Here is a 20,049-nt window from a genome sequence, read left to right on the forward strand (position 1 = left end):
ATTCGAAAAAATACATTTCAAAGTAGAATAGATGTAGATTCTAGTAATATATTTTTCATAATTTTTTCTAATTATTTTATATATGTAAATTTCAGTCAAAATATAGTCAATTTGATCATAAAAAATCAAACAAGACAAATAAATTGGGACATGTTGGAGGCCCATATAGTTGCCCTGACCTGGGATGATTGGGGCCAAGTCCATTCAGATATTATCCACATCTATATCTACGAAGCTCGAGACCCGGCCTTGATTGAGACGTTGCCAGACAATGTCCACTAAGCTAGATTTAAAGAGCAATTCACCCATTCATGTCAAATTGTATTTGAGTTTACATTCATTCATTGTTAACACACATTGAAGAGCACTCATAATTCTTTCTTACTCAGAAAAGACCAGCTAATTAATTTATTCTCATACCGGAGATGAATTAGGGGAATATCGCCGTATTCATCTTTTTGCATGTTCTCTTCGTTCGTCTTTCCGACAAAAAATTGGTTTCAACACTTCCTATGTACAATGATGACATGTTGCATGCATACATGAGTTTATATTGCATATTTTATCACCGATCTGTGTATTAGTTAGATCATCAACTTTAAATCAATTGATTCATTCTACTTGTGCAACCAATTTTTGGGCATAGAGGTTAACCTTCGACTTCTTCTAATGCTCTAAAGTAACACGCATTTTCAAGCATTATATATACATATATCTTAGTTTACTAGGGAATTTGTTATAACACGCATTTTCAAACACTAAATATACATATATCTTAGTTTACAAGGGGGTTCCCCTTATATTTTCTTACTCTAAATTTCAAGTGCGTCGTACTTGCAAGCTAATAATTGTTGTTGTCGTTGCGGATGAGGGTCAGTACTATAACCGATGTTCGTATTGCTCGTACAAGGTACTAGCGTTTGATGTAAGCTTTTATGTCAATCACTAAGCAAAGACAGTAACCAGTATCAAACCTCGATATCCTTTCAAAATTATAACCTCACCTACAAATTAATGACTTAAAAAATGACCCGCAATTAAGTATTAATGATTCAGATGCGATCATATTGAATTTTTCATCATCAGTGGTTCTTGGATTGTGTGTTGTATCCAATCAACACAATCTTTTCTCTGGATTGTTTTATCTATAAATCACTATCAACTAACGGCACATAAATGTATCCACAAATTGTCATTTTAAAACCAAATTACTTAAATATTTTTATTTAACTAAGATATGGTGTGATTATATGGATATTAACTAAGTTGAATGCATTAAAATCTAAAAACTATATAAATTGTTAAACTTAATATTTTTCCATGACATTGACTTGAAAATATGTCATTACAAGTGATACAAACACCTAAACAAATACAATAAGATAATCGAAGATAATATATAACATGATTATCATATCATAATCCAAACCAACAACAATAAAAATAATAGCACAAACTAAACCACGAACAAATCTCTGAAACTTATTCTCCTTCTCGATCTTCTTTCGCTTCTTAAAAATAAGCATGCCTTCTAGTTGATCTTTTATTGTTCTTTTGTAAATATTCAATGTCTGCTACAAAAACATCCTCTCATTATGCAAACGTTTGATTATTTCAACATGTCTGTCTTCGGGCTCGTCATTAGACCACTCAAAATAATTGCACGTAATTATATACAGGTGAAGATCGAGTAAATTTTTTTTTATCATTTTCACTTACACTACCATAATCACAAAAATAAAACCTTCAACCAGGATTTATCGAGTTCCAAGAAGTACATAGTCGAGCCCTCAAACCACGAACACAAACATAATTTCTTTGTGAAACTGTACAGTTGCTCGACATTGATGTCATGATAAATATAACAAATGTTAAACGAGTTACAAAATATAAGAAAGAGTTGTAAAATGTTATTGCTCTACGTGAAGTGTGTATGTATTTTATAGAGTAATTATTTTTAACAGTTTGCATGGGAAGATTTGTTAAAGCTTTATAGTACTATTCGCCCTTGACTTTGGCTATACATAATAAAAAAATTAACAACATATGTTCGCCTTTGAATGGGTTGAACATTAAAAAAATTTCCTGTGTTCGCGTCGCCTTCTAAAAGGTCGAACATTAAAATAATTTCAAAAATATTATCAGTCATGTCGTGTTCGTCCTAAGTCAAGCTTATCACATATTTGAAAAATTATTTCTCTAATCCGTTCGTTCTCAACATCGTCAAACACTTTAATTTTAACTGTGTTCAGTCTTGTTAGTGTCCATCACATTCAAAACTTTCTTTATAAGTGTATTCATCATGTTTGTTATTTAGGAAGACAAAAAAAAAAATGAAACTTAAATTTTGATGATCATATCTGTAAACTGAATGTTTTGGATGACCAGAAACAAATGGAGCCAAGGAAAAGCCTCGAGGAAAAACAAGAAAGTATTTAACAAAGAAAAGAGGTTAATCATCAATTAGGTCCCTTACTTCGTTCGAATATATAAAGTGGGTCACTAATAAATTTTGATCTCGTTTGCCTCACTAATTTAAAATAAAGCTACATTCTATTAATTTTAAAAAATTTATAAATGTTAAAATTTTATTATTGGAATTTTTTTAAAAGTATATACCATCTTTCTTGCTATTTCGCTTGTCTAAACAAACAGGTACTCATCCTTCCTTTTCAATTGAAATCAACATTTACTTATGTATCATTCTATGATCTATTTTTAGAGTTGTTTTATCATTTATCATCACATTGTTTTGTATAGAATTTCATGTCAATTTCAACAAATTCATGTCATATAATTTAACAAAAACATTTACTTGACCTATTTTGTAAAAAATTGTTAAGACGTAATCTAATTTAAAATGAGTGGTAGAAATGACACTAAAAATTTATCAGTGATCTATTTGATATATTAAAAAGAGGTAATTGCATATCGCACCCCCTAACTATTGTTCAAAAACGATATTGTACCCATACTTTGGGAAACTCAACTCGCACTCCTTATCTTTACAGTTCAAGCCCGAGATGCACCCCTCTGCCGTTAACTGTTGTTAACTCTGTGCATTCCGTTAAGTCACTGTACAAATAATTGCAATTCGGACCCCCTAACTTACGTTCAAAAACGATATTGTACCCATACTTTTGGAAACTCAAATCGCACCACCTATCTTTACATTTCAAGAACGATACGCACCCCCTCTGTTGAATTCCGTTAACTTCCGTTAAATAGTCATCCGTCTCAATTTACATGTCCATTTTCCTTTTTGAGGAGTCAAATTGACTAATTTTTGACCAACTATTAGAAAATATTTATTTAATATTTTAGTAAATAAAAAGTTACATATTAAAATAGACTAGATTTAATTTATGATGATATTTTTTTAAATTTTTTTGATCAATTTTTCAAACAAAATAATTAAAATTTATATATTTTATTCAATATATAAATTTATGTATTATTTATAATAAATATCACATACCATTTATTTTTTATATTTAAAATAGAGTATATTTTAAGTACTTGATACACATGTTACTAAAAATTTAAAATTATTCGACATGTAAAATCATTTTGACTTGGGGATAGCTTAATTAACAAAAAAACAAAAAAACAAAAAAATATATCATCAAAAAGTAAATCTAGTCTATTTGTTTTCGCAAATAATAGGGGGTCCGAATTTCGCAAATAATAGACGCAATTGCAATTCGGACCCCTTATTATTTACCTCTATTAAAATAGACTGGATTTACTTTTTGATGATATTTTTTTAAACAAAATTTAGTCCATTTTAGTATGTAACTTTCTATTTTCTAAAATAATAAATAAATATTTTCCACTAGTTGGTCAAAAATTAGTCAGTTTGACTTCTCAAAAAGCAAAAGGGACATGTAAATTGAGACGAAAGAGTATTTTAGCGGAAGTTAACGGAATTTAATGATAGGGGTGCGTATCGTTCTTGAAATGTAAAAATAGGTGGTGCGATTTGGGTTTCCAAAAATACGGGTACAATATCGTTTTTGAACGTAAGTTATGGGGTCCGAATTGCAATTACATGAACAGTGACTTAACGGAGTGCACAGAGTTAACGGCAGAGGAGTGCATCTCGGGTTTGAACTGTAAAGATAAGGGGCGTGAGTTGAGTTTCCCAAAGTATGGGTACAATATCGTTTTTGAATGATAGTTAAGGGGTGCGATATGCAATTATCTCTATTAAAAATGAAGCAAGTGACGTAACTGATAATTAATTAATTCCTTCGTTCCAGCAGATTGTTTATGTTCACTATTTACACGTATTTTAAGGATCCTATAAAAATATAGTTCGATAATTTTTTTAATTCTTTTTTGAAGTTTAAACGTCAAAATTTTATTTAAGAATCTTTTTAAAAAATCATAAAACTATGTTTAAGAAGAGTCTTAAAATACTTCTCAACAAGTAAAGTAAAACGGGTTTTTTATGATATGATATGGACACAAAGTAAGCACAAATTTGAAAATTTCTCTTGTTTTCATTAGCTTACACCTTTTAATAATGAGAGGCATTTATAACAATGGTTTTTCTATGGTGTGCCTATGGGCGCAGAAATTTTTGTGTTTAGTTTATTTTGATTGGTTTCTACTTATTAATAATGATGGACCCCCTAAATACACTAATCACACCAATAAAAATAATCCAAATGCAAAAAATTTCGCGTTTAGCATGCGCTCATGGGCACACACTAGACAAACTTTTATAGCAATCAATCAAAAGTATCCAAATTCATAAATTTTAGTGAAACAAACCCAAACCAGAGGTAAAAACATGGGTGGACTAATGGGACCAAGGGAGTCATAATTAAGGCGAGGAACAGAGAGTGCGAGTGAAAAAGAGTGAGCGACATCGGAAGTTGAGAGTATGATGACAATGGAGTCCCGTGAGATCAAAGAAGTGCACATCCCAGGACCCACTCTCTCCTCTCTCCTCCACCGCATGTCCACCTCTTCCGGCGACATCGACGGCCTTCTCTTCGGCACCATCTCTCTCAACGCCCCCTCCAATCTCTCCGACGACGTTTCTTCTTCCTCCGCCGCCGACAATTCGCCGTCTTTAATCGCCACCATCACCTCCTTCTTCTCTTCCAGCTCCACCGCCTCTTTCTACTCCCCCTCCGCCCAAATCAATCTCCCATTACTCCGCACCGTCGTTCCCCGTTCCGGAACCCTAATCGGCTGGTTTTCCGGCCGCCGCAAAACCGCTCTCCGTCCGTCCATGCGTGAATTGGCCGTCACCGAGTCTCTCTCCTCCACTACCGCGTTGAATTTTCAGGCTTTGAATTCGCCGAATCCGATTACTTTGTCACCGTCTCTGTTTATGTTACTCACTACTCCGTTTCGAAAAGAGGATCAGCTCTTGATTCACACGCATGATTATCGTGTGTATCAGTTTCGGTTACCGGCCGGGGCATTCGAGCCCAAGACGATGAAGATTATTAATATTGGGCCTCGTGTAGGGAATTATGCTGATTATGAAACCAATTCCCCGTTTCCGGAAATGCCGTGTGAGATTAGGGACCCGGATTCGATGTCCGAGGATGATAAGAGTGACAGTGATGACATGAATTTGGCTTCCAAGAATCAGAGTCAGTTGGATATATGTGCTGATGGTTTTCAGCTTAAGCAGTTGGAGAATTTGACTGGCCCTGTAGCTTCCGGTTATACAGGACAAGTCGAGGAGTTGTATAGTAAGATGATAGCAAAGCTCAATGGATTGGCTAAGCTTGTTGAGCAGTCATCGGCTACAGTGCTTGAGCAGGTATTGAAATGTTTCACTCAAAAAGATTTTATTTTTTTATAATTAAGTTGAATGTGAAATGTGGTTAATATATTGGTTGCTTTGTCTATATGTCCAGTGTTATGAATTATAATTATATTTGGCAGGAGAATCGTAATATGAAGTTAAGGTACAAAGTTGCTGGCTTGGAGTAATTTCTTGATTTGTTGAGGTACTTCCCTTTTTTGTTTATTGTTTGCTACTATTGTTTATAAATTGTGAACTTACTGACATGTATTTTAGCTTTAGGTTCCTCAGAAAATTGACTTTTACATTTACTTCATCACTGGTGTGTCCTCAACTTGCATGCTGAGAACAATTAATTACGTAGCTATAGCTTAACAGAGTAATCCGTCTATGTGATGCTAATAGTACTATTGATAGCAAATTTCATTCATATTTTATGTATAACCAGAATGATTGGTGCTTTTTCTTTCCGCAGTTTAGAAAGTTTCAATCTTTGATATTGGTTTTGGTAGTGTGCAACTTTCACATGACCTTGTTGTGAACTGTTAACTTGAAATCGGTAAAAGCAAGCCATACAATAGATAGTTTAATTTCTCTTCGTCGTCTTCAATCCTACCCTCCACTCATATCTCTAATGTATATAAACTTTTAAATTTGTCTACATGCAGTGACATCTGGGTAAGTTAATAATTCTCTTATGTGTGTTTGAGTTATTAATTTATTTTAATATGTTGTTGACATGATTCGAATCTTAGAATAATTATAGAAAATTTAGTTTAATGGTTCTAATCAATTTGATTCAAGTGATTTAATGGTTATTGTCCACTGTACCAGACTACAAACCAACTATTAAACTTTTGCATGTTTATCTTTAATGATATAGTATAAATATGTCTCGCTGTGGCATTCTGCATTTGCCCCTCTTTGCATCGATCCTCTTCGTGTCCTGTGAGTTGGAAGCTGATTATTTGACCACCAGTACTTTATAATATGAATCATGATATAGCTAGCAGACTTGTGATACCTAGTGGACATATTGTTCACTCTAGGCAGTGCCTGAAAGAAATGTTCATTATTGAATGTCAACTTGTATCTATATATAATAATATATTAGTGATCAGATCTTGTCCTCGAAAATTTGTTTTTGATTAATGGACATCATTCATAAATGATTTCAGACAAAAAATATACAACAAAATTTATCTTGGCCGTCTTATATAATTTGAACAAAAATTGGATGTATCTATCAGATCAATGAACTTACCTGTTGTTCAGTATATCCTTAGTAGTTTTAATAATTAATACCAATTTTGTAAAATTAGTAATTTCTGTATTCGACACAAGTCAATATTATTAAAGATGTCGACCCTATAAGTTTGGGGCATTCAAAGTTATATTTGAAAAGGTGATAACTGTATTTCTAGTACTAACTGCTGTTACTGATAAGTATCTCGTTAAAGTTTAAATCATGACTATCATATAATATAACTTTTATAGTACTTTGTTGCCTGTTGCTGTTGCTGTTGCAATATTTTCCTCTGAATTTTATTTTTGTGCTGTAGGTTCCGAAGTAGGGCTGAATACTTGTGGCGGACTTGTGGCAAGGCAATTTTGTCTCATGTAGTTAGAAAATCAGTGGCATATATTGCCTGCTTCATTGCTGCCATTAGGTTCACGCAGGCCTTAAAAATTATCCAAGTTTATTGTGTGATATGTATCTTGAAAATTATCTGAGTTTATTGTGTGATATGTATCAGATATGTATCAGATGGAATGTTAGTTGTAAGTTGGTTTCTATGTACTTTATGTTTGTTCACTTCGATTTCAGGAGTTTCCATCATATCGCCAATATGCAACAACATAAAAAGCGATAGAAAAAGAGACTAGTTTTTCTGTAACTGTAGTAAAAAGAGCTTAAAACTCAAATTTTCTTGTTCATTGATATAATTTAGTGTGCATGTCTAAAACTCGGTGTGCGTCATTATATAAACAAAGATCATTTACAGTCAGAAATGTGTGTTTATCAAATGATGGAGAGTCATGATTGCCCAAGTATGTAGGTGTTGGCATCTGTTGAAACTAAAGCACTTGGAGGAAGAATAGAGAAATATTGGACTGTACACATTTATAGAAACTATTAGCTATATTTTCAATCTGGCATTTATATGTCATCGAGTTGGCACGTTGTAGAGGAACAGCTATCCGCTAGGAGCTGAGGGCGATACATTATACTTGTGTTATAACACTTGTATTAATAACGAACAAAAGGAAAGTTTATTCACAGATCAAGCATGTATAATGAGTTGTGTACCATTTGGAAAAATATAAGTAAACCCAATACATCTTTAACCAGGACCTTTACATAACTATTATGCTTCCTACCTTCTGAAAATTGTAATGTGTAAGATGAGTAATCTTCTGCAAGTAAGTTAGATATCTGTAACTTTTTCCTATGGCCACTTATTGGATTTGGTAACTGTGAACATCCCTTTTCATTCCTGGGATCAGCATAATTTCAACGCAATCTGAGTGTGCAAATCCTCTTTACAAATTGCTTAACAGCCACATCCTCAGGGAAGCTCTGCCTAGGCGTTGGTGCAGCTCAGTGTATCATATCAAGAGATTATTGTGTTCTTGTAGAGTTGTAGTGCCCCGTGAGTTTCATGTCATCGTCCACAAGGAGAAACTGTGTGGATTCAGATTCGTGAAGTAGATCACATAATTGATGTCCTACTCCTCAGACCAAATTGATTTCCATGGTCCACTCTTTGAACTTAACCTAAGATTTGATATATTATTAAGGTGCAATATAAAAAGATAGCAACATAGATAGCAACATGTGCATTATATATTAATACAGAATTGTTTGGAAGTACTGAATTCATGTCACAAAAGAACCACTGTGGAGATATATCATCTACAGGATAAGCAGTATTGCAGAACATTGTACTTCTCCAGAAAACATTGATGATACGAGTATTTCTTTTCTTTCATGAAATCCAGTAAATTTGTAGAATAGTTAAATGTCAGTGTCATAAACTCAGATTTTAGCAGAACCAATTTCAGCTAATCACAAGAATATGCTTACCTCCAGATTCCAGCTACCACACGCAATGTCATGAAAAGATACAATCCTATCCAGACCCCAGCAAGACCATACATAGGAGCAGCAGCAAGCATGACCAGTGATGAGATTAATCCAATCAATGCCTATATTTGACAGGTAAAGTCAAGAGAGATGGAGATAACTTGGACTAAGAGGAAATACGAAACTCTGAGGCACAGAAAATTACCATGGAATATGCTGCGTATTCAAAGTCTGAAACCCCATAATATAGCCCGTCAAGAACAAAAGCAAGTGCATTCATTATCTGAGATCCAGCAACGAACTGCAAAATAATGGTATGCCAAACAGTCCATTATTCTGCCTCGAGTAAATTGCCTAAAGATTGAAATACTGAACACCAGAAATATACTTTTAGGAATACCTACGCATAAAGACCATAATAGTTTATAATGCTAAGTACTCCCTCCATCCCATTTTAAGTGTCCTGTTTTGACTTTCAACGGTCAAGCTGACCAAATTTTGACCAAGCATAAAGAACAAAATCGTTATTATTTTAAAAAACTAAAAAGTACATTCTATAGTATATTGTATGTATTTTATAATGACATAATTTTTTTATTTTTCAAAATTATATTATACGTGTAAATCTCAGTCAAAATTTGGTTAATTTGACCATTCAAAAGTCAAACAGGACACTTAAAATGGGATGGAGGGAGTAATAGTTTGTACTTCTACCCTAGGTTGTGAGCTGAGTGTCATCGATGCTTAACCTACTATCCCATATATCTCTTTATTAGTGTATGACTCTTATACACTGTCTAGGTTGACAGCATTCATCAATCCCAAATTATATTCAACTGGTAGATGGAAAGAGAGCAACAATAAATTCTCACTCGCAGATGTTTCCTAAAGCGTGAACGTTACATATCTTCCTCCCAAATGAATTAGTTTCAATAGTAGATTCTTACCAGGGTACCAGATTTAGCAATTTCTAGAACTTCTGAATCATTGGTAAATAAGCTAGAGATTGCTCCAAACCCGAGTAATAAGAACACAGTCAAGGAGATACCAGCTGTTATACCTATCTGTTGAAATTGCATTTTCAGCAAAAGATCATTAGGACAAGATGCAAGTGGATCAATTACTATAGCTGTACCCAAACTAATAGCCAGCATAAAAGGAGACAGTGATGTAGAGGACAAAGGGACATGGCCAACCTTTAAAACTCTGTAAATCACTTCACGTGCTTGATCATAGTTCCCTTCTGAATAACAACTGGCAAGAAGAGCCTACAAAATTATGAACAGGGACAGCAGAGGATCAGTAAATCATTAATTAATTTTTAATGATAATGCATAATACAAATTACCCCGCCTAAAACAAGCATACGTTTTTTAATTTAGTTAGATGCTATTGTAAATTGATTCTAAAGAAAAATCTATTTGGTCTCAGTTTTACGAACTCTGGCAACAGACTTTTGCCTTGGGATGATGATATTAGCGTAAATTTCCAAAATGGCAAATCTGAAAGAGGTGTTAACATAATGTCGTAGGAAACACATGTAAAATTTGCATTGAATGAGAAAAAATGAGATGCAGTGTTATAAATGAAGCACAATTGTTTTATACGTGACAAGTGAAACACATTGCTTTCATGGGTAACATTTGATGCATATTTTCAATTAAAATTAAACATAGAAAGGCACAACATTGATTTCTGTCTCGCAGTCATGGTGGCACACTATACTATAAATTGTTATGCAGGTGCTAAAATGGCGAACTATTTTATCTCGTCATTTTGGGCATTAACCCTCATATTTGCTAAAGAGGGCATTCATTTTAATCTTTATATGAATTATGGGCCAAACTCAGACAACTGTACAGTTTAACCCAGCTAATGAATAGCCCATCAATACTATAAAGGAACAGGAGCAACTTGGGCTATAGACTTGTCAACACGATTGCCATTAAGGATGAAAACTCAGAAGTAGGACAGGAGGTAAGGAGTTGTATTGAGATATTTCCTTGTTCTCCTCTCTGAAGTTGGTGTATCTAGGCAACTGAAATAGCTTAGACTATCCATTGTAGGTCGCTCACACCTTTTTTTTTTAAATCTTGTTGATTATCTTCAGCTCTTTCTTATCAATTAGTCTACTCCTTGTCCTAAGTTTGTTTACCAGTATTTCAATCTATTGAAAGATAGCTGTCAACATTCTTGTCATTTTATTTTAGAGTAATATATGGGAATAATGCCACAAAGATTTCATGTCTTCGCCTCATTCATATCCTATTTCTCTTGCTATTATATACATAATATACACTTTTGTAAAATGTGCCAAGTAACTTGTAAGAATTAGCGAAGTTTCATAACTGAGCTAACAGTTTCCACCCACATCACAGGTGCCTTTTGCAGTTTCAAAAAAAGAACTATAAATATTTTATTTAGCACCTAACCGAAAGTTTATCCATCTTTACAAGTAACTTGATGTTAGATAAAATATAATGATATTAAGCATAATTGTAGAGTCAAAGATTTTACTTGGCCTGCAATTGCTAACGCGTCATTAAGCAAAGATAGAGCCAACCAGACTTCCAAGCAGATCTGATAACCAGCCACAGGTACTGGGCCATCCCTTGCTGCCATAGATGTTGCTACAGTCATAGTAACAAGAACCGCTATAGTCCTTCCAATTAGGAATCCACCTACGTACGAGATACATACATTTAAGGTGTAAGAAGAAGTATGCATGTCATACAAGCTCCGTTACCCGACTCTTAATTTTGCCAATACCCATTTCGGACACTCGACACTCGGACATGGGTATGGACATACAAACACTTGCCAAAGACATAAATTATTTTAAAAACATCGCAGAGTCCAACATTCAGACACGTGTCTATGTTTGACACTTTTAGCCGAGTCGGGGTAAGAAAGCATACAAGTCATAGAAACACATGATTGTCACCAGTGATGTCAAATAATTACTCAAATGGAGAAAGATCCATCGGTACATAGGGTTTTATCATCCTGAGTTGTATTAGCGTATCTTTCAAATTATATATAACAGTGAAACGAGTCTAGGTAATATGTCTAAGAAAATTAATTATAGAAAATTCTCTTCTCGAAGAACTACAAGGCATAGAGATGGTGAATACACCTTTGCTATTATTCTGTAATATGCAAATACAAGTTTAGATACTCATCAATTGCTTTTATGTTTCTTAAAGAGACACCATTGTGTGACACTCTTAGCATAGACATTATTTAAAATTGAAATATCTTTCAAATACAGAATCAGCATTATAGGCATAAGCATGTTAACAACCAGATACTTGTTCACAAGTGCAGCATGCAGGGTGACAATCAGATTTCAACACCTACAGTTTGCAGACATACCAGATTTTAAATATCGGAAAACTTTTGTTGCTTCGAACTTTGGAGAAACAAGCGATACTTTTTCATTTAATTTCCACAAGAGGATAAAGGCAATCAAGTACCTGAAGCATAAATGTTAGGAGCATATAAGATTAACAAAAGACAATATATACAAAATATGAATCTGGAAAAGGAAATAGTCACATTAGTTTTACCACATCATCAACGTACTCAGAAATTACGGTAGATATTGCTGCTCCACCAATACCAAAACTAAGAAAAAAAATCAATATTGGATCCAATAATGCATTCAGTAAGTTACCAGCACCTGAATCCAGAAATGATTCTCAGAAAGCAAAATAGTAATCTTAACAGCAGTAAGACAGCATTTGAATTTGATTGTCCATCTGATCAGGGAAGGGAGGGATGCCAGTATTATAATTTCATTGAAATATGTCAGCAGACCATGATGTTGACGCTGCATCCACTCTACTATAATTATTTTTGGATTTTTGGGCTCTTAAGGAAATTCATCAGTCACAAACATTAAACGACCCCAACAAAATCCATTTTTATGTTAATTTCGTACATATTATTATCTCCTTGCATTGCTCATTTCAATTTTTGCATTTGTGTTCACTGTAACATGTATTTGTCCATAGACTTGCATAAGCTCATACACTTGTGGTGAATTTTATTACATGGGAACCAAGCTACTTCTCGGAAAGCTAGACAGGACTTTCAAAGACTGTCATAACTTAAAAGTTTCTTGATGCAGAAAATAAACCGACTTCTTACCTTCATAGAGCAAGATAGTAACATGCCTAACATGTAGGTAAAAATCAAAAACATACATGCCGAGAGTGCCCTATATTGATGTCCTAAATCAAAATTTAAAGCATGTGAAGCAAATCAATGCTCCAACAATGTCTTAGTGTTGCCCTAAAACACTAGGACATGTAACAAGTGCCTTATTTTTGAGGCACCATTTTGTATGCCCTATCAATAAAAAAATAGTTTTTTACCATTCCACTACATCTCTCTCCTCCCTCCTTTTCATTTCTTTCCAATAACAATTCCAATATATATTATTATTTTAATAATAAGGCACAATAATGGGGCATGTTGTTGGAGTTGATACATTGAGATGATGTCCTAAATCACTAGGACACTATATTTTATAATATTTATAAGGCATTTGCTAGGACACTGTTGGACTTGCTCTTACTATGTAAACTAATTTTTGACATATTATACCTCTATCATAGAAAATGGTCTATACATGCTTTCTTTAGGTTAGTAGTAATTGAGCTTCAAATAAACATGTAATAAGTTTCCCGATTAAGCTTTCTGATTGATAGTTCAGGTCAGCCATACCCTACATTTACTCTTATTATCAGGGAAAAATTGTCTATTAAACTTGGCATGCTAGCAAACAGTAACATGGGTCCTTATTGCACAAAGATTGAATTTTACCTGTCAAAATTATATCTATTGAAGTGACACTAGCATAGGAAATATTAAAACAAACAACCTTACATCTAACCTGAAGTAGTGGATCAGCTATAAGTGAATTGTTTTCAGCATTTTGTACTTACCAACAGCATATAGAGGTGTCTTAGTGTCCTTGAATCCACGGAATGCCCCTTGTGCAGCTAGCGCTATTACAATTGGTGGGGCACCGAATGCCCTCAGTGTAAGAAATTGCTCTGCTGGTACACGCATAGGTGAATCCTGCAGAACAAAAGTAATACAAAGGTTTCAATCACAGTAGTTTATCAGTTATATGAAAAAGTAAGCTTATCCAAACAAATTAACACATGATAATTTTATCTCAATTTAAAGATTTACAACCACTCTGGACAACTCGGTCATTCCTGAGAAGCATTAAGCTTTTATATCAGGGTACTGATTCTCAGGAATATAATCTCAGTGCCCACATTAGATAATAATTACTTTAAGCTATAAATAAACCATGGTGTATAACTCAAGGTTATTTGATACTCAAAATATATAATGAAATATAAGATTCTAGAAACTCTGTTTCCTTCTCAGTCATACAGTGGAAATAAACTAGTAGTGATGCTAGACTTTTCACAAGGAGGTTCTTTTTTATATTTTCCTTAAATATCTATAAAAATCTTATCAATAGACATTGAGCTATTGATTGGCACTTGTATGACTAACTTCTCATACGTATAGATATGAGAGAGCAACAATCTATTACTTGCTCTTTGTGTGTGTGCTCATACTCTGTGTGATCACCATAATTACGGTTCTTTGCTACCTGTACCAGAGCTAAATGCAAAGAAAATTACTAGAAGAAAGCATCTAAAGTTATGCTGGATTACTTTCAAGTTGTAGCATATTTGATGCTGGTGTTTAAATTTTATTAGGACAAATTTTAAAGCTTGTTAATATTTTAAAAGACTAAAAGGGCCCAATTATAGTACTATATTATTAATAGAATGATGTGAAGCTAAATTGGTATTTGAATGAACTATGTAATTAGCTAAGTATTACGTACAAAGGGTATACCCATGGTATTCATTAAGAAACCTGAGCCCGCTGAAAGTGCTACTGCTTCTGCAATGCCAATAGTGGCAGCCAGTATCAGAGAAGTTGACACTGAGGGGAGAACTTTCTTGCTTCGAAGCCCGTCTGTAAGGAAATGGAAACACATTGCATTAGAAAAAAAGGAAGTATACTGAACTTATTAAAATGACAATAGAGGATTAAACTATAAACAAAGTACTTTGGCCACTGTAAAGGGGCTTATCACCACCCTTGGTGATAAATGCCTGCTCTTCAGCAACAAAGGCGGTCGTGACATTTAGCAAAGGAACGTTGAACAACTTCGACACAAGATTAAACACAGAAGCCGAAACTCCAACTGCTGCCAGTTCAACAGAACCTACAACCAAAAAAGAATTAATAAGTAAGATTAACTGACTTTTGCAAGTGGGAAGACGCATATAAGATACAACTTTACAGTTCTGCGATGAACATTGAGACACTACATGTCTAAATGAGCATATTCTATGAATAATCTCAAAAGGCGGCAACTTTGAAGTAGTCCAAGACTTACTTCATCATATATAATAAATGCGTAAATGCTCTACTTCCATTTAATTGCATCATCCTATTTACGTACACTCCATGGTTGCAGCTGCTAAAGGTAATTAAGGGATGCTAGTACGCAATAAAATTGATAGCTTTCCATCTTAGTATAGAAAATAAGAAAACCCCTCCCTAAGGCCTAAATGAACTAACTTTATTCAAGAAAAACTGGTATCATAAGTAAATAACATAAGTGAATATGTAGTAAGAAATTAGCATGAGTGAAACATAAATAGCTTGCTATACCTAAATGACCAACAAAAGCAGTATCAACCAAAGAAGTTAGAGGGTCAGCAGCAAGAGCTAATACAGCTGGCAATGCAATTGAGACAATCTCCCCTCCAATTTCATCCAACTTAAATCCATCTCTACATTACAAATAAAAACCAAATGAAATTTCTATATAAATATAAACAACTAACTTCAACTAGTATTAAATTACCTGAGAAAAGAAAGTGAGCGTTGTACAAATGAGGCCGGACCCGATTCTGATTGGGAGGAACTTACTGTGTCATCGGGTTTGAGAAGATGTGTAGTAGAATCATTCTCATTTTCTGATGATTTAAGGCGAAATGAGCAAGTGGGGTGTGTTGTATATACCACTCGAAGATGTTTGTGCGGCGGAGTTAAACTCCGGTGGTGGTGGTGGTGGTGACGGTGGAAAGGCGATTGAGTAGAGAAGAGATGGTGATAAGAGACGAGTGAAACACCCTTCATCTTCAGCTTTTTCTTATTGCACTATGTTATCAACTTATTTAACGGCCATGCTTACCGCTTCAAACTAAAATATCTGCATCTCATTTTTATATACAGATTCTTAATATAATATAAAAAATTATGTATTTTAATATATTTTACTAACTTCAACTCCAACAATGTGTTTTAATCTCATTATATAATTAAAATGTTATTATTAAATATTGTCTTTCATCATTAAAACATAATATAAAGTAGAGAAAGAGAGAGATGCCTCAAAAATAAGTCTTGAAGAGATTGTCTCACTGATATAAGGCATCACTAGCACATCGTTGGAGCAACCTTTTTCATCAAATGCCCTAAATTATAACTTTTGAAATTTTTCTTTTTTGTATAAATATTTAGATAGTAAATATTCTTATTCAGTAAAATATTCAAAATCATTTACTAAACTATATTTTATGAGAGTATTAGAATGCGTGTTGAGCCCCGTCCCTCAATGTAAACCAATAAGGGGGACGGAGGGAGTACTTTTAGTAGTATGAGATTTCTACTGGTGTCCATCTCAATAATAATGATGGTGCTTACATGCTTAGAATTGATTTTTTTTTTTGTCTGTCCAGTATGTAGGGGGAGTTGATTCAGTGGGGGATAAAGAGACCATGGCTTTTAATAATTTAGAGCATTATGCAGTTGTATTTGACTATTATCACAAGAATTCTCTAATTTATTATTGATGTGATGTTTACGGTTTCAAAAAAGGGTTAGGGTTTCGTAAGATCGTGCTTGTATGAAGGAGATAACAGAAATTTTTTCAACATATGATAGTATAATTTGTATGTTGACCACTTTGATTTGGAAGAACTAGAAACAGAGCAGGCAATAAGGGAGGAGAAAATTGAACACTATGTATATTGATGAAAACAATGCAGATGACCCTGACTTTGTGGGAGTGTTTGAGGAGGAGGGGACTGATACTGAGGTTGAGGAAGAGAGTGAAGATGTAGAATTTTAGGGGGATGGTGATGGTGAGCTGATTGAAAATATGAAGTGTATAAAGAAAAAAAAAAGTTGCAGAAGCTAATAAAGTGAATTCTGCTTTGAGGAAGTCTATGGTGATGGAAATGGGTAGTCTGGCTATCTAAATGATGAAATGAGGTCAGTGGCATCTTCAAGTGAAGATGAGACAATTAAGAAGGATTACATAGGCCACCTCCAACAAGTAAGAGGGAAAAAAAAGAATGCAGTGTATAACCGTAACAAATGTATAGATGGCATTAAGTTTAATTTCGGAATGAGGTTTCGCTCAATACTCACGAATTCGTTCCCAAAACGTTTCGCCCTTTGATCAGTACCAATTAGCGGATCAATCAAAACATTCAATCAAGCAATAATTAAAAGCTTATCTTCTTCTCATTTCCATTGAACATCACTTTCTCGTATATCTTCAGGTTTAATGAAATTATCATTTAAATCTATGACATCTCTACTATTAATTATAGAAAATTGTGAAAGTGGAGATTCTTCGACATTTGTTGGCGCCTGATTGTTTCCGATTTCTGAAAATGGTGTTGGAGGGTGTATGGGAAAGGATACCTTTGAGAATTTTAAGTAAATGGAATAGATTATTTGAAAATGGAAAAGAAGGATTAGAAATTTGAGAATTGAAATTTCGTTCGTCTGAAAATTGAGCATATTTCATATTGGCATTTTGAATAAATGGAAAGTATGGATATAAAAATTTTAATTTGGAGCTTGAGGATTGGAGTTTGAATTTTTGGAATTTGAAGGTTGAGAATTATTGGGATTCATCATTTTGGAGTATAATTTTAGAATAGAAAATTACTAGAGAGATGGATTTTATATGAATGAAAATGAGTTAATATTTATAATTAAAAAAATTTAGTCGTTACTATTTCAACAGTTTTACGTATACACTCATGTACACTACAATTATATTTCTAAATTAAAGAATAAAAGAAACGTAAAATAAGATTATTGGTAACCGTGCTTTGTTATTGGCCATGACCACCAAATTGTCCACATGCCCAACTTTTCATTTTCATCCTGCGCTATTGGACATGACATGTGCTGATTGTGCTTCCCGGGGGGGAGTTTGCCACTAAAAAGTGGAGCGTTGTCGCTCCTCTAAGAGCAGCTAGCTGCCTATCAGTATACGACAAAAGAAACAAACACGACAAAAGAAACAAACAGGAAATCGGTGTTCGGGCATGTCAATCTCTTGACTGCACATATTTTTATAAGCTTTGATCATGTATTTAAAGCAGCGAAATACCTAATTGCCGCCTCCCTCCTCTCCTTTGCTAGGTTCGTCCATTTTCAAGTAAATCGAGGGGCTTCCACTAGTTTCTTCCGGCGGAAAGCCCCAATCTCTTCATTATCTTTTACTCTCGTTAATTTTCTCTCAATAAAACTCAATTTTTGGGTGTTTGTGTGTCTCTCCTTTTGGAGTGTGTGTTTTATCTTTATTTTTGGAGTGTTTTGTTATGATTGGGTTTATTTCGTGTTGGATTTGTTGAGAACGAGTTTATTGATATTTTTGGTTATCTACAAAGACTGTATCGAATATGGGACGGTGGTGATTATTGCAAGAGCTCACCTTTCACAACCAAAGATTGTTCATCCTTCACGAGTTTATACTTTCGGCATATCTATATTTGGGATTTGGCATGTAGATAATGGGGTGTCTTCAGCACGTCTATAGCTGGTGTCCGACATGTAGATAGCTGTGGTACCGTTTCTCCAATCTCAATTTATGCAATTTGTGTTTCTGAATATTGGGCTAACAATGGTTTTTATGTGATATGATCAATTGCAATATTATTATTTCCAGAGATGTTGGTGCTATTTGGATAGCTTGGGATGTCTTTGATTTCACTTTTAGCTTTAAGAATTTTTAAATTCTATGTGTTAAACGATCAGGAAACAAATCATCTAATTTTTTTTAGTATGTTATTTGTTTTGCCACCTGGTTGTATCGACAGTTGGGGGTTTGTCCCGGCTGTGTTATATTCAAATTAATGAAATCTTCTTGCATTTGTCAAAAGAAAATATTGATTTTAATTATTTACTTGTGAATTAAAGATTCACAAAAAAATGTTTTAGAAAATAATATTTTAAAATATACACTCAAATCTTCTAAAAATATGTGAAAGATATTTGAGAGACTAATATATCCAAAGATGGGGTGTTTTGTAATTTTTACTTAATAATTATAATAAATTCAAGAATCGAACCGAATGAAGCTCCAATTTTATTTGTCAAACAAATCTGTTAATATACTCCTCATCCTGTGAACAATATCCGTCTGGATGTAGTGTTCGGCATACATTTTAAAACTGTTATTAAATATAGTTTTACAAATTATTTAAAATTATTTTTCTTTTGAATAAAATTTAATGTTTAATTTTTTGTTCACAACATTTTTTTTATAAAAATAAGCTACAAAATTATAATTTATAGAAGTGTTAAAATGTGTGCAAATAATAAAGAAAAGAGTAAATAGAAATGAGTGGGACAAAAGTAACCAATGGCTTTTATTGTCGTCCAACGTATAAGTCAAAATCAGTTTATTCGAACCGTTTGTGTAAATAATTTCTAAGTCGACTTCTGACTTATATTTCATATTCCCATAAGTTGAAAATGTTACTCTGTTTGTCTCATACATTTCAATAAAATTTTCATTTTCAGATGTCACTCTATTTTTATACATTCCAAAAATAATAACTTTTAATAATATAAAATGTTATTACACCCACTACTTTCTTCCATTATTTCTATTTTATAATAGATTAATAATATAAAAACACTTGCTTTTCTCCACTATCTCAAATCTATTATTAGATATATTTTTTAAAATTTGACTTTAGAAAAATATATGCAAATAGTTTAAAAGATAAATTGAAATATATTTTTTTACAAAAATTATATTAATATTAATAATTTTTATACATTATAAGTTATAAAAATAAAAAGAAATCCAAAATTGAAAATTAGA

The 20,049-nt window shown here is 33.4% G+C and overlaps 2 protein-coding genes across 2 annotated transcripts; one reads left to right on the forward strand and one right to left on the reverse strand.

The window, feature by feature from the left end:
- Window positions 1-4,787: 4,787 nt before the first annotated feature.
- LOC108193370 (uncharacterized) lies at window positions 4,788-7,589 on the forward strand. Its single transcript, XM_017359988.2, has 3 exons — window positions 4,788-5,788; window positions 5,914-5,978; window positions 7,336-7,589. Exons 1-2 carry the CDS (start codon window positions 4,892-4,894, stop codon window positions 5,959-5,961), a joined length of 945 nt encoding a protein of 314 aa, XP_017215477.2. The 5' UTR covers window positions 4,788-4,891; the 3' UTR covers window positions 5,962-5,978; window positions 7,336-7,589.
- A 767-nt stretch (window positions 7,590-8,356) lies between these two features.
- On the reverse strand, window positions 8,357-16,113 carry LOC108196850 (protein DETOXIFICATION 44, chloroplastic). Its single transcript, XM_017364318.2, has 13 exons — window positions 15,778-16,113; window positions 15,582-15,703; window positions 14,971-15,129; window positions 14,743-14,876; window positions 13,814-13,949; window positions 12,447-12,543; window positions 12,237-12,337; window positions 11,379-11,542; window positions 10,058-10,129; window positions 9,809-9,925; window positions 9,067-9,162; window positions 8,862-8,983; window positions 8,357-8,552 (listed from the first exon to the last, which is right to left on the reverse strand). The coding sequence occupies exons 1-13, from the start codon at window positions 16,050-16,052 to the stop codon at window positions 8,504-8,506; spliced, it is 1,644 nt and encodes a 547-aa protein (XP_017219807.1). The 5' UTR covers window positions 16,053-16,113; the 3' UTR covers window positions 8,357-8,503.
- Window positions 16,114-20,049: the final 3,936 nt, after the last annotated feature.

This window comes from Daucus carota, chromosome 7 (assembly GCF_001625215.2).
Source record: "Daucus carota subsp. sativus chromosome 7, DH1 v3.0, whole genome shotgun sequence".
In the NCBI taxonomy this organism is placed as follows: domain Eukaryota; kingdom Viridiplantae; phylum Streptophyta; class Magnoliopsida; order Apiales; family Apiaceae; genus Daucus; species Daucus carota.

Bases quoted from the DNA above. Each gene is read 5' to 3' on its own strand.
- LOC108196850 (XM_017364318.2), bottom strand. From the start codon at position 16,052: ATGAAGGGTGTTTCACTCGTCTCTTATCACCATCTCTTCTCTACTCAA. The intron at 12,544-13,813 runs GTAAGTACAAAA...TTCTGGATTCAG, and splicing joins GACACCTCTATATGCTGTTG to GTGCTGGTAACTTACTGAAT. The intron at 8,984-9,066 runs GTAATTTTCTGT...TGTCAAATATAG, and splicing joins AATACGCAGCATATTCCATG to GCATTGATTGGATTAATCTC.
- LOC108193370 (XM_017359988.2), top strand. From the start codon at position 4,892: ATGATGACAATGGAGTCCCGTGAGATCAAAGAAGTGCACATCCCAGGA. The intron at 5,789-5,913 runs GTATTGAAATGT...TATATTTGGCAG, and splicing joins CGGCTACAGTGCTTGAGCAG to GAGAATCGTAATATGAAGTT.